At 40.2% G+C, this 15961-nt stretch overlaps 1 protein-coding gene across 1 annotated transcript in view; it reads right to left on the bottom strand.

Moving 5' to 3' along the window:
* Positions 1-15961, bottom strand: part of LOC106082480 (bromodomain-containing protein DDB_G0270170) — a 118364-nt gene that overhangs the window by 13710 nt on the left and 88693 nt on the right. Inside the window, exons 3-4 of the mRNA XM_013245024.2 lie at positions 9363-14525; positions 5304-5423 (exon numbers count right to left, since the gene is read on the bottom strand). Coding sequence (XP_013100478.2) covers positions 5304-5423; positions 9363-14525 — 5283 coding nt within the window. The remainder of the gene's footprint in view (positions 1-5303; positions 5424-9362; positions 14526-15961) is intronic.

Genomic DNA, 15961 nt, shown 5'->3' with positions numbered 1-15961 from the left:
CGTACTTAGCACAGTTGTTGGAATTCATAACAGAACACTATGTGGCAAATTTCAGCCAAATCGAACAAAAATTGAGGCTTCCAGTGGCTCAAGAAGTCAAATCAGGAGATCGGTTTATATGGGATCTATATCAGGTTATAGACCGATTCCGACCCTACTTGGCACAGTCGTTGGAACAGAATACTACGTGCGAAATTTCAGCCAAATCGGATAAAAATTGCCGCTTCCAGGGGCTCAAGAAGTCGAATCGGGAAATCGGTTTATATGGCAGCTATATCCAAATCTGAACCGATATGGCCCAATTGCAATCTCCAACGAACTACATAAATATTAAGTATCTGTGCAAAATTTCTAGCTGGTAGCTTTACGTGTTCGACCGCTATCGTGATTTCGACAGACGAACGGACGGACAGGACTAGTTCGATTCACAATGTCGAGATGATCAAGAATATATATACTTTATGGGCTTCTAGATCAATATTTCGAGGTGTTACAAACGGAATGACTAGATTAGTATACCTCTATCCTATGGTGGTGGGAATAAAAAGAGTGGGAGAAAGGACAGAGCCTTTCGTGACAATCGCTTAATAAATGACCACATTATTGCACATTGCTCAAAATCGGACAAACATATATATAGGGGCTATATCTAAATCTGAACCGATTTTGATAAAAATCTGCACTGTTTGTAGTACTAGTAAAATTAAGTGTTGTGCAAAATTTTAAGAAGATAGGTGGATAAAAGCGCTTGCAAAAGCTTTAGAAGTGAAAATCGGGCGATGCATTTAAAGGGTGATTATTTTAAGAGCTATAGGAACAATTTTCTAAAAAAAAACATAAAATTCAGACAGATAATACGGTCCGTATAATTTAATGGTTGAAGATTATTTCATACAAATGTTGACCTGACTGCGCCTCTCTTTCTTGACTCTTTCGGCCCGTACATCACGAATAAATGCTTCAATGTTATTTTTCAATGCTTCAATGGAAGCGGGCTTGCGTGTATAGACATGAGCTTTAACATATCCCAACAAAAAAAAGTCGAAAAGCGTTAAATCGCACGATCTAGGCGGCTAATTGACCGGTCCCGAACGCGAAATAAAATGTTCACAGAACTCGCCGACAACGTCTTGCAGAAACCACATGTTATGCAAAAAGAAAAGTTGGATACCTTCTCACAGTAGCGCTCACCATTCACAGTTACGTTACGACTCGCATCATCTTTGAAGAAGTACGGTCCAATGATGTCACCAGCCCATAAACCGCACCAAACTGTGACTTTTTCTGGATGCATTGGTAGCTCTTGTAATGCTTCTGCTTCTGATCTGCGCTCCAAAATCGACAATTCTTCTTATTTACGCACCCATTGAGCCAAAAATGAGCTTTGTCGCTGAACACAATTTTGCGCTCGATTAACTTTTTTAGCAGCGCACGCATTTTGATAATAAAATTCAATAATTTGCAAGCGTTCTTCGTTTGCAAGACGATTCATTGTTTAATTATAGACCAAACTGAAGATGTTTGACAGTAAAACAAAATACGAAAAGTGCGTGAGCTGTTTAAACCAGTGTTGCCAAAAAAGATAATAGCTAAAAAATCACCCTGTATATGGCAGATATATCTAAATGTGAAATGATTTCGATGAAAATCTCTAGGAATTTCGAGAGACACCGGAAAATCTCTCTTGTAAAATTTTGTTAGAATATGCTAATAAATGGCGATATTATCGGTGAGAATCGCGACCAAATTAACATGGACAAACAGACAGAAAGATGTAAAGACTAAGGTGGCTTTTATCTCTAACTGTTCTCAAATGAAAGATTTTTTACTTTGTTTTTTCGATTCTATCCCACTGTGTGCTGTTTATGTTCACACAACAATTCATAACATATTCGACTATACTCCTGCTCCATGCACCGAAAAATAGTACGGGTTATGTGAGAAAACGTACGTTTAGTATCGCCATTGGTACCTTTTGGTACTTTCTTTACAAATGGAGCCAGAGGTCTGAAATTCGGTATATAGATACAACTAGGAAATATATGATGGATTACTATGTTAAATGTTATATGTAGATACAATTAGGAAATATATTGTATGATGGGTTACTAAATGTTCCATTCACAATTTGTACATTTTTCGAACCATATTGGTATCAGTAGGTACTTTATTTACAGATGCAGCTTAAGCCTGAAATTTGGCATGTAGGTTCAACCAGCAAATGTATGATGGGTGACTAAATGATTTTTTCACAATCCGTACATTTTGGTACCGAAATTGGTACCTTCTTTTCACATGGAGCTAGAGGTCTGAAATTTGGCATGTTGGTACAACTACTAGGAAATATATGAGCGGTGACTAAATGATTTATTCACAATTCGTACATTTGGTACTGAAATTGGTACCTCCTTTTCAAATGGAGCTAGAGGTCTGAAATTTGGCATGTTGGTACAACTAGGAAATATATGAGGGGTGACTAAATGATTTTTTCACAATTCGTACATTTGGTACTGAAATTGGTATCTACACTTTGGCGACCTTAATGGGTTGACTTTATGAGTTTTTGGAAATTTTTACATTTAGGTACTAAAAAAGGTACCAAAAATGTACGAAACGGGTGAAGAGTTAGAAAATCTAAATCGGTCTTAAAAGACATCTGATGGGGAAATAATGAAAGTGAAAAGAAAAAAAAATTGAAAATAGTACTGGTTACGTGAGAAAACGTACGCAATTGGTACCATTTGGTATTTGTTTTTACAAATGGAGCTAGAGATATGAAATTTAGCACGTACATAGGTTAGATTAGGTAAGAGTGGCAGTCCTATACAGACTCACTTAGACAATTTTAAGTCCATTGTGAACCACAGTAGCGATAGACTAAGGCTTCTGGCGGGAATCGAACGGGAATCACGAACCCTGCACTGGTAATCCAAGCACGCTACCAACTAGGCTACCGAGGCGCCTAATGTGCACGTAGATACAACTAGGAAAAATATGATGGGGGACAGAATGATGTATTCAAAATTCGTACATTTTGTTGCCAAAAATTGAAAAATATTACGAAATAGTTTATCCTCGCCTACAGAGAACGGGAATACAGAATGTACCAGAAGTGAAAGCAATGTACTTATTGTGGTATATTTGAAACCTTGACTGGCCGACTAGAATTTATTTTTTTTTTGAAATTCGTACATTTTGGTACCTAAACGTACAAAATGGTACTTTCTTTACATATTGAGCTAAAACTCTCAAAATTGGGATGTAGTTACACTTTGAGAGTCTAGAACTAGAAGAATTTTTCCAAATTGTACATTGAGTTGCTAAAAGGAACTTTCCTTCCGGATTGAGATAGAGCTACGAAATTTGAGATAGAGATACACGTTCACAGTATTTATTGCGCCACTAGAAGAGTTTTGTGAAATTCGTCCACTTAGGTACTAAATCGTACAAAACTGTACTTTATTTACCTATTGAGCTATAGCTCTGAAACTTGGGAGAGAGGTATACCCTGAGAGTACATACGAGGCGACTAGAAGTTTTTTTTTTTTTAATTTGTACACTAAGGTACTAAAACGTACAAAATGGTAAAAAATTGAGCTACAACTCTTAAAATTGGGATACATTTACACCTTCATAATATATATATTGGACGTCTAGAAGACTTTTTATTAATTCGTACATTAAGGTCCTAAAACATACAAAATGATATATTCTTCACGGCTTTAGCTTCTCAGCTTTTGGATACAGTTACACCTTGACATTGGGTGTAGCATCGGGGGTAGCTAAGCGACCGTGGCTATGCTAGTCTGATTAATATTTGAATGATTCATAGTCTGCGGATTCTTCGCAACATTTTTGCCCAAATGAAGCAGCGGCTCCTGCTCTATAACATGTAGACAGCACTTTTATTTATTTTTTAGATATTTGTTAACAAAATAGAAATAAAAACTCCGCCCATTCCAAGAGAACTATTTCAGTTTGACAAAAAAAATTTTCTCCACGCAGACGTCTGACTTCCAACTAGACGTTATGCTACTCCATTTGCCTTATTTCTATGTGCATTTGTATTTATTTAGACAATAAAATTTATATACAACAAACAATATTGTTAACAACTAACAACGAATAAGACAGCTCCTCCTTCTAAAGGAGGAGTTATCGAAAACTATTGAAAATGCTTCTACCCAGGGGGTTCTTTCTAGGACAATAATGGCTGCTTTGTATATGTATGTAGCAGCCATGCAATGAAGCAATGCATTCTTCGAGTTTTGCTGTCCTGACAGCTGCAACCCAACCAACCATTTATGCACTTGCTAGTGATTACTAAGGTGTGCCTGTCTGGCTGCAAAACGAATTCTTGGTACAAGGGAGAACTATGGGGAAACAACGCCTTTCCTGAGATTTGCATGTAGTTCTGGGGTAGAAACTTAATACCCGTAAAACAAACGAGAAGACAAAGAAAATAAATTATAATATGTATACTCGAATGGGAAGTCAGCCGTGAATTATAATCACGTCGCACCAATAAATTTTAAATCGAACATTATGACTTTCGCATAATAAAAATTGGCAGACAAGTGGCGTAGCCAACACATAGAGAAGGTTCATTAATGGCCATGGAAATGGCAATGCCTAGGGAAAGATAGATGGAAAAACGAATGGAAATTGTAAACGTATTTTATTCTTACTTTCAACAATTGTGTCAAATAAGGTTCAAATCGGTTCATAACCTGATATAGCTGCCATATAAACCGATCTGGGATCTTGATTTCTTGAGCCTCTAGAGGTTGCAATTATTATCCGATTTGCCTGAAATTTTGAACGAAGGATTCTCTCATGAGCATCAACATACGTGTTTATTATGGTCTGAATCGGTCTATAGCTCGATACAGCTCCCATATAAATCGATCTCTCCATTTTACTTCTTGAGTCCCCAAAGGGCGCAATTCTTATTCGAATTGGCTGACATTTTACACAGGTCTCCAACATATAATTTAATTGTGGTCCAAACCGGACCATATCTTGATATCGCTTTAATAGCAGAGCAAATCTTTTCTGATATCCTTATTTGCCTAAGAAGAGATGCCGGGAAAAGAACTCGACAAATACGATCCATGGTGGAGGGTATATAAGATTCGGCCTGGCCGAACTTACCACGCTTTTACCTGCTTTTTTATGGTTATTTCACCGCTTTTATGGATTTTATGGTCGTTTAAAAATCTTTATAAATTTTCCATTTTTCCAAAAAAAAAAAAATTGGAAATGTTTTTTTTTTTTTTTTTTTTCATCATTTCTGTACTTACCAAAATATGAGTTATGTATATATTGCCCCATCTACTGCCCGTGTAAGCAGTGTCCCATTGTATATCAAGCGTCTGCAAAGGTTCCTTTAGATATACAGATTGAGTTCCGGAAGATAAGTTCTGAAATTAAATAAAAATTAAAATTATCAGGGTTTATAAGGAAAAGCAAAAGTTAAAACGTTTATGGTATCTTGATCTTGCAATTATGATCCAGGATAAATATATGTAAGCAATAAATATGGCATTAATCCTGGCAAGAACATCAGAAAATTTTTGAGGGGTGGTTGTGCCCTCCTAATGCTGGCGACATTTGTGAGGAACTATGCCATTTAAAAACTTCTCCCCAAAGAGGTGTCGTACTGCGGAAAGCCATTCGGATAGCGAGGTTTCTTACCAAAGAGCTTAAACTTAAATCAAACCGCACTCACTGATATGTGAAAATATTCCCCATGTTCCTTAACGGAATGTTCTTGGGACAATTTGCTTCTTAAAGTTGTTCACCTTGGTCCTAGGTAATGCAGTATATGCTACTAAGGCACTTATGCCAAGGGGGTATATGAGATACGGCCCGGACATAGTACACAGAAAAAAATAAATATCGATTTCAATCACGAAATTAATTGATCCAATTAATTTTTTAATCGAAAAGGCTTCAATCACAATAATGATAATATCAATCAGTGAAATTAATTGATCCAACGATCCAGCGAAATTGTAATGAAACAAAATTTCAATTAAAAAAATTATCGAAAATTTTCAATTACTTTTTTAACTGGATCAATTAAAACAAAGAGCAAAACATGTCAAGTTCGGCCGTGCCGAACTTTGGATACCCACCATCATGCATATAATAATCATCTTATTTATACCCTAGATCACTATTATAACTTAATGAATTTATTTGTAACACCCAAAAGGAAGAGATATAGACCCATTGATAAGTATACCGATCGACTCTGCGCCGAAAAACATGCCTGTACCAAATTTGAAGATGGACGGATGAAAACTGCGACCTGTAGTTTGTACACAAATTAACATGGGCAGACACACAGACGAACATACAGACACACATTTGGTAGGGTTTTCTTTTGACTCTTGGCATCACTGGTGAATTTCATAGAAATCGGTTCAGATTTAGATATAGCTCTCATATATATGTATATATCGCCCGATTTTCACTCCTAGAGCCGCTGCAAGCACATTTATCTTCCCAAAAACTTTGTACAACGCTTTCCTCGCCGACTTCCACAATTTCTATAAAGTTCGGCCGAAATCGGTTCAGATTTAGATATAGCTCTCATATATATATCGCCCGATTTTTACTCCTAAAGCAACTGCAAGCGCATTTATTGACCAATCTTCCCCAAAAACTTTGTACAAGGCTTTCCTCGACGACTACCACAATATCTATAAAGTTTGGTCGATTTGAACAATGTTTGAGTCGGAAATGGGAAGGCTTAAAACAACTCCCTGTTTTAAATTTAAGTGAAATCGGGTAAAAAATAAAGCTGTTATGGGCTTTAGACCCTTTATCGGCAGATCGGCCTATATGGCAGCTATATCCAAATATAGTCCGATCTAAACCATATTTAAGTCGTATATCGAGAGTCATAAAATGACTCACTGTTTCAAATTTAAGCGGAATCGGGATATAAATTAAGCTTTTATGGGCTTTAGAACCTTTATCGGCAGATCGGTCTATATGACAGCAATATCTAAATATAGTCCAATTTGAACCATATTTCGATCGGATACCAGGAAGCTTACAACAACTCACTGTTTTAGATGTCAGCGAAATCGCGTAAGAAATACAGCTTTTATGGGCTTTAGAACCTTTATTGGCAGATCGGTCTATATGACAGCTATATCTAAATATAGTCCGATCTGGATTATATTAGGATCGGATGTCGGGAGGCTTACAACAACTCTCTGTTTCAAATTATATTGAAATAGGGTAACAATTTTAGCTTTTATGGGCTTCAGACCCTTTATCCGCAGATCGGTCTATATAGCAGCTATATCCAAATATGGTCCGATTTGGCCCATTCAGGCACTTAACCTGCGTGAAGCAAAAAGACGTATATGTGCCAAATTTCAGCTCAATATCTCAATTTTTAAAGGCTGTAGAGTGATTACAAGAGACGAACGGACGGACAGACACACGGACATCGATAAATCGTCCTAGAATTTACCGACGATCCGAAATATATATACTTTGTAGGTTCGAAAATGGATATTTTGATGTGTTGCAAACGAAATGACTAAATGAATTAACCCCCTATCCTATGGTGGTGGGTATAAAAAATTATTGAAATTTTCAATTAATTTTTTAATTTATCCAATTAAAAAATAATTAAAATTTTCGAAAATTCCAATTAACTAGTAAATGTGATACACAGATGGAACATGGACTTGAGATGCGGTGTTTGGGCAAAGTTCTGTAGCCATCCGTAAAAAAAAAACTCCGCCGAGGAGGTTCTCCAGTAAATTTCGGGTGTCGGGTAGTGGTGTCCTAGGGGTGCTGTTGTCGTAGCAGTGTGTTGTACACTGAGGCGGCAGCCCTTAGCCTATGAAGGGTTAACACGGCACGTGGAACCGGCTGCCATGGTATGTTCCAGATTTGTCAAAGTGTGGGACGTATGGGTCTTTGAAATCTCCCCCCCCCCTTTATATTGTATGGGACAAAGTAGCTTTCACATTTACTTATGCACCATACATATTTGAACATTTTTTAAGACTCGATTAGAAAAATTATTGAACAAAATCAATTAATTTCAGATTCAATTAAAAAAATAATTGTATTAATTAATTTTTGAATTTGTATTTGAAAAAAAAATCAAATTCAATTAAAAATGACTCGAATCAATTATTATACCCTCCACCATAGGATGGGGATATACTATTGGGTTGCCCAAAAAGTAATTGCGGATTTTTTAAAAGAAAGTAAATGCATTTTTAAAACAAAACTTAGAAAGAACTTTAATCAAATATACTTTTTTAGACTTTTTTTCTAAAGCAAGCTAAAAGTAACAGCTGATAACTGACAGAAGAAAGAATGCAATTACAGAGTCACATGCTGTGAAAAAATTTGTCAACGCCGACTATATGAAAAATCCGCAATTAGATTTTGGGCAACCCAATAATTCCGTTTGTAACAACTCGAAATATGCTGCGTCTAAGACCCCCTAAAGTACATATATTCTTCTCGATCGATCGATCATGACGATCCGTCCGTCCGTCTGTCTGTCTGTCAAAAGCACCCAAACTTTCAAAGGAGTACACTAGATGCTTGAAATTTTGCACAAATATATCTTAGTAGTGTAGGTCGGTTGGGATTGTAAATGGGTCATTTGATATAGCTGCGATATAAATCGATCGTGGGTCTTGACTTCTTGAGCCTCTAGAGGACGCAATTATTATCCGATTTGGCTAAAATTTTTCACGTGATGTTTTGGTATCACTTCCAACCACTTTGTTTATGGTTAAAATCGGTTCCTAACCTGATATTGCTGCCATATAAATCGGTCTCTCGATTAGGCTTCTTGAGCTTTTAGTAGGTGGAATTCTTATCCGATTCGGCTGAAATTTTGCCCATATTGTTGAGGAATGACATCCACCAACTGTGCCAAGATAGTCTAAATCAGTCCATAACCTGCTATAGCCGCCATATAAACCGATCTCCCGATTAGACTTCTTGAGCTTTTAGACGGCACAATTCTTATCCGATTCGGCTGAAATTTTGCAAAGGTCGTTTTGGTATGACTTCCAATAAGTATGGTCTATATCCGTTGATAACCTGATTAAAGCTGCCATATAAACCGATTAGACACTCTGAGCCAATTTGACACTCTGAGCCACTAGAGTGCGCAAAATTTTGTTGGAATTTTTTCTCCTTGTGTAGGGATATGCCAAAACAAAAGGCGCTTCTTGGATCGCATAACTCCGATTGAGATGCAACAAATAAGACCCATTTCAATATTGGCTACAAGATTCTAGCTGGTAAGCTGGTCACCCTTTGGTTTCACTAACAACACTAAGAAAATCATCAAAAATGCTTACCTCCAGTAAGGATTTCTTCATATAGCCATCCAATGAAGTTGTAAAAACAAATCCCCTATTCTCACACACACACATTTGTGTTATGGCTTCGGTGTGTTTGTGAAAGGTGTTGTGCAATTGCAGGGTGGAGGCATTAAACGAATAGATTTTACCATCTTCCGAAGAGGCGAGTATTGTGTTATCGAAAACCCTTATTTGTGCTATGGGCGATTGCAATCCTTCGAATAATTGGCAGGGCATATTTTTATATTTAGACTCTTGCAGATCTTTGTTTGCCTCATCACCATGATGGGAAGTATTTGTACTGGCCACAGAAAGTGGTGGTGAGACAGCTGGTAAGGGCGGTGTTGCGGTGGAGGTTGATGGACGATTGGCCTCGTCCAATGCAATGGCTTGGGAGATTTTTAAAGGAGTTCGTTCGGTATCGACAATCGTTACTACTTGACCACTTGTTTGCCTGGGCATAGTTTTGGCCTCGGAATTGGGTTTCTCCAATTGTTGTGCCACTGCAGATTCATTATCTTCTATTTCAATGGGTTCGCTAGGCTTGCTGGGGGTTTTTGAAGTGCCTTGTTGGCAATTTCTGGGTGATGATGTATGCCTGGCAGAATTTGTTTTTGAATTGTGGTTTTGGGATTTTGAAGTTTTCTCCTCTGAAATGGCTGGCATGGAAGTTTCGCTTCTTGGAGTGCTGCCTATTCTTGAATGAGGGGAAATACTTTCATCCTTGGGACTATCACGATGTTTTGTGGTTTTATGGCCACTGCTGCTAACCTCCCGATTATCGTGGGACTTTGCTTGCTGGGCCTTTTGACACAGACGTTTGTAGGTCTCACCAAATGACATGGAGTCTGGAGATCTTTTTCTTTTACCCCTTTCGCTGGAAGTGCTTACTTTGGTGTAGACATTCGATTTACGCTTAGCTGGGGTTTCTTTGCGACTGTCTTTGCAACTTTTCTCAGTTGGCTGCCTAAGTCGGTTTTCAGGCTCCTCACTTGAGAGGCGGTTTGGTTTGCTATTAGACTCAGTAAGCTTGTTGCGACTGGCAGCAGTTGGTTTATTTGGAGTTTCCTCTTCCCTCTGCTTATGTGGCAAGGGTGCCTGCTCCCTGATTTTTTCTATCGTGGGAGCTGGATTTGGGGGTAACTCTTGATCATCATCTGTTAATTCTACGGTTTCAGTTTTAACAATTTTCAGATTTGACTCCATAGGACTGCTACTGCTACTGCTACTAGCCTGGCTCTTCATTAATTCCGCATTGACAGCTGTAGCCGCTGAGTTGGTCACATTAGCAGTCATGGCTGTATTGAGAAGTATGAATTTTTCATTTTGCAATTTGATGGTCAAGAGATCAGTGTCCATTTTATCCTTTTGCAATTTCAATATCATTTCCTCTATGTACATTTTACGCTTGTGCAGCTCCATGAGCTTGACATCGATCTCACGCAAGTTATTAACCACCGCCTCGCCTATGGGACTTTGCTTTTTCAAAATTTCCAAATCGAATGCTGGAATCGTAGATGGCTGGGTGGTGAAGGACGTAGTCGAGGCAGTTGAAGAGGTGGGAAAATCAAATAGGCTGGAAGTCAAACGCATGGAGGCGGTGTCCAGGGGCAAGAGACTATAATCCGGATTGGAATTGAAATTTGTCAGACTTCTGATATGATTGTATTGATTTTCGGTTTCCCTTTGTAGCTGATTAATCCTATTGAGATTATGCGAAGCACTTTCATCCTTGTGCAGTTTTAAACCATTATAGCAGAAGGAGGAGGTGGAGGACGACGAAGAGCTTGCCGCTGCCAGAGTGGGTGCCGTTGATGCCACTGCTGCCAATGAGTGGTGCATGCTGTCGCCGTTGAATGTATGTTTGGCGACTTCACTTGGCTGATGTTGATTTGTTGAAGATGAAGCAACAGCCTGCTGGGGACAGGGTGCCACCACTGACTCCACATTTGATTGTTGCTGTGAAGCCACGGCAGCAGTTTTCATTTCTTGGCGGTATAAGGACAGCACCTTTGAAACACACTTCTGTATGCTATTGGCTTTGTCCTCATCCTTATGCCTGGCAGAGTGGCAAGGGGTTTCTGCATCCTCATCCATCCTCTTGGTGGTGTCGGGGGAGGATGTACCACCCCCATTGCTTGGGCGAGTTTGTATGGATTTCTTTTTCCTTTTCTCCTTTGACTGGGGGGGTTCCTTTTCGGGAGTATTAGACGTTTTATGGCCTGCCGCCTTGCCACTGTTCTGTTCTCCCAATTTGGCCACCTGCTTTTGTTTATTGAATACATTGACAATTTCCCGCATCAGAAACTCTAGGGCCATGGAACAGTCCGAGGATTTGAGGTTTCTTTGAACTTTGGCCAATTCCATTTTGGAAAATTTCTCCGAATTATAATCACTGACACAGATGCAGGCTATAAAATGCAATTTGGTATTGGTAGAATTGGAAAATTTCGTGCGATAGCGCTCCTGCAGTACATCACTTAAGCTGGGCACTATCAGCTTCTCAAAGCTATCGACCACATTCTCAGCATCGACTTTAAGTTTCATGCGTTTACGTTTAATGGCCGAAGAGGATGATTTCTTGGATGCATCCGACTCTGAATCGCTGGACGAAGACGAGGAGGATGATGATGAGGAAGATGAGGAGGAGGAGGCCGAGGAGGAGCTGCTAGCCGAAGAAGAGTTGGAGGATGAATCTAGAACTATAATGTCATTGCTAGAGGGAAGTTTGTCCTTTTTGGAACTCTTCTTAGAGCTTGGTGTCTTGGTTTTGTGAGATTCTTTATGTTTGCGATATTTTTTGACTTTCTTCTCCTCTTTGCTCATCTTCTTCTGAACCCCCTCCTCGTTGGTCACAGTTTGTTCTTCCATTTTTATAGCTGTGGCTGAGATATCCTTCATTGCCTGGCTGGGGTTGGTTTCCAAAGGCTCGTTTGTAGTTTCAGGCAAAGCCTGAACTGGGTCTGGTGATGGTGGTGTTGGTGCTGTGACTGCGTTCGTCTCTGGCTGCTCTACATCCACTATTAGCTTACTCAAATCGTTGCAGTCTGGCAGGCTTTCGTTCTCTTCTTCCTTAATACCTTCGCTTATCTGTAGTAAATTGTAGCCCAAAGCCTTTCTTATCTCTTCCAAGACCAAATCCGGTATATTTATGGAATCTACAATTTCGTCGGGTACAAATTCCGCATTAGCCGGATTCCTAGTGGGTTCTATGTTCAGGGTCTTTAACTGACGTCGTATTTCCTCTCTGAGACGCTTGCGGGCTTGTAGCTTGAGAGCCTCGTCGTATTTGGTGTGGGTGCTATTGATTATATCCTTGATATTGATTTTGTTCATAGTCACCAGCTTGTCCACAATATTCTCAGCCGCTGAGGCTGTATTGCTGCTGGTGGAGGTATTGCTGCATGTCGAGACGTTGCGTTTACGTTTCACCAGATTAGGCCTAAACACCGTGTGATGCTTATGTGGGGTACTAGGGGTTGTAGTTGCTGTTGTCGTTGTTGCTGAGGTGTTTAATGGCTGCACTTTGTTACCCAGGTCTAGTGTCAGCGGGTCCTCACCACGTGGTGCCTCCCAAAACTCGGCAGCTATGAGCCGTGACAAGGGTATCAATGAAATTTTCGGGAACTGAAACTCTTTGGTTTCTCCCTCACTTTGTGTATCGGCCGAAATAGTGCTGCTGCTGCTACAACCTGCACCTGGTAATACTGAATCCTCTGGCTCTTCTTCGCTGTTTTGTTGTTTGCTGCTCGTCTCTTCTAAAGCAGATTTACTAAGGAGTTGGTTTTCAGAATTTGTTTCAACTATAAAATCCTCTTCCGGCAAAACGTTTGTCATGTGCTGCTGCTGGTATAGGTTTTCCAAAAGGTTATGTTCGTTGTTAGCAGCAGAAGAAGTTTCGAAATTTTGATTAACAGTCTCTAGGCCATCAACAGTTTCTAGGCTAGGGCTGGCTAGTGGTGCAGAGACTGGTTGGGATTCTAATTCCAAAATATCCCCATTGCAGTTTGATTTAAAAGCCTTGCAACTAGAGTCAGGCGGCAAGTGCTCTGCCGGTGTGGGTGTAGTTGCTGGTGATGGTGATTGTGTTATTATATCTGGACAAACTAAAACTTCCTCGCTAGTGGTTATATTTTCAGAAGCCAATTCAGGGTTTGACTGATTTGAATTTGTATCGCTTTTTTGCCAATCGTCTGTCGTAGTCTGAGTAACCTTGGCAGACTGGATGGGATCGCTGTTCTCAGGTGTCTGGCTGCTGGTATCACATTCAGTTGAAGTTGAGGTCGTTATTGCCGGTAAATTGTTGGCATTTTTGAATTTGCGTTTAAATTGTTTTCCTCTTTTTACCTGTTTTGGAGGCGATATTTTTGGTTTAGCCTCCTTTTTATTAACTTTTTGATTTACTTTTGCAGTCCTTAGGGGAGGGCTGAGCTTTACTGGTTGCAATTTAACTGATTGAAGTTTGGATTTTTTAAAAGGATTGCCTGTGGTATCGACTTTTGGGGTTTCAACGCTTTTGGTTGCTTTAAGCTTTTCGGAGTTTGTGGTATCAACTTTAGGGTTCTCCAAGCTTTTGGTTGCTGGTAGCTTCTCGAAATTTTTAGAGTTCGCTGTCTCCACTGCCGGATTTTCAAATCTTTTGGTTGCTTGTAGCTTCTCGGATTTTTGACTAACTTCTTGCACAGGACGTTTAGGCGTTAACCGTTTACAGTTGCCAAGTTTCTTGTTATTGGTTTTGCCAGGCGTTTGAGGTTTACCACTTCCCGTCTCCTTTTGATTATTGGGCAACTTTATTGTTGTACTATTATCCTTACTTTCCTTATCTTTACTTTCTTTATCTTTGTCGTTACGATCCTTGAACTTGCTATCCTTTTCGCTATCTTTGCTTTTAAAGTTCCCCTCCTCTGTATCCGTGCGAAAATTGGGAGTTCCACTGGCTTTGCTATCCTGCAAATGTTTCGTATCGTTTCTGGGTGTTGAATTGGAATAATTTTGATTTTTACGATAACTGTTGTTGCCCGGTGTCCATTGAATTATGTTAGAGTTGGTGTTATTCCAATGGGTATTCTGCCAATTGACGCGGTTATTGTTGTTGTGATAGTTTGCTAGGTGGTTTCGTTGAAAGTTTTTGGGATGAAAATCTCCATTCGTGCGGGATTTCTAGAAGAAGAATAAGAAGAGATAAAAGTGGGTAAATGGCAAATTTTGTGGAGATTTTATAAATTTATTGAGATTTTATAGAAATTTTTAAAAATATTAAAATTTACCCAAAATTTGGTGTTAACATCAATATTTTGTGCAGGGCTGCGGAATCGAGGTTTAGAGGCAGGAGGTCGAAATTTGGTTCGCTGCCAACTCAGCTGCCAGGGCAATTTCATTAAAAATTTCCTCCAAAATTGATTTTCATAGAAATGATTGACAAAATCGAGGCTGCGGAGTCTAACCCTGGACTCCGACCTCGGTCCGGATCCTAGACTACGACCTCGGTCCGGACCCTAGACTCCGAAAATCAAAAATTGATTTTCATAGAAATGCTTTACAAAATCGAGGCTGCGGAGTCTGACCATGGACTCCGACCTCGGTCCTGACCCTAGACTACGACCTCGGTCCGGACCCTAGACTCCGACATCGGTCCGAAGTCGAAATCGGGGTCTGACTATTGAGCCGGAGTGCGGTTCGAAGTTGGGGCCAGCATGATGAACTCCGAACCTAATTTCGACTCCGTCTCAATAGTCAGACTCCGATTTCGACTTCGGACCGAGGTCGGAGTCTAGTGTCCGGACCGAGGTCGTAGTCTGGGGTCAGGACCGAGGTCGGAGTCTAGGGTCCGGACCGAGGTCGGAGTTCAGGGTCAGACTCCGCAGCCTCAATTTTGTCAATTACTTCTATGAAAATTAATTTTGGAGTAAATATTTAATGAAATTGCCCTGGCAGCTGAGTTGGCAGCGAACACCGATTACCAGTGCAGATGTTGTGGGTTCCATCCCACCAGAGGTCTATCGCTACTGTATTGTCCTAATGGACACAAATTGCCTAAGTGAGCAAATGAGTCCCAAAATTTTGTCAATAGTCAGACTCCGATTTCGACTCCGGACCGAGGTCGGAGTCTAGGGTCCGGACCGAGTTCGGAGTCTAGGGTCCGGACCAAGGCCGGAGTCTAGGGTCCGGACCGAGGTCGGAGTCTAGGGTCCGGACCGAGGTCGGAGTCTAGGGTCCGGACCGAGGTCGGAGTCTAGGGTCCGGACCGAGGATGGTATCTAGGGTCCGGACCGACGTCGAAGTCTAGGTCCGGACCGAGGTCGGAGTTCAGGGTCAGACTCCGCAGCCTCGATTTTGTCAATCGTTTCTATAAAAATCAATTTTGGAGGAAATTTTTATTGAAATTGCCTTGGCAGCTGAGTTGGCAGCGAACTCCGATTACCAGTGCAGATGTTGTGGGTTCCATTCCCACCAGAGGTCTGTCGCTACTGTATTGTCCTAATGGACACAAATTGCCTAAGTGAGCCAATGAGTCCCAAAATTTTGTCAATAGTCAGATTTCGATTTCGACTCCGGACCGAGGTTGGAGTCTAGGGTCCGGACCGAGGTCGGTGTCT

The sequence above is a fragment of the Stomoxys calcitrans genome, chromosome 2, assembly GCF_963082655.1.
Source record: "Stomoxys calcitrans chromosome 2, idStoCalc2.1, whole genome shotgun sequence".
Lineage (NCBI taxonomy): Eukaryota > Metazoa > Arthropoda > Insecta > Diptera > Muscidae > Stomoxys > Stomoxys calcitrans.
The sequence above is the reverse complement of the archived record's forward strand: the minus strand, read 5'-3'. Positions and strand labels throughout refer to the sequence as shown.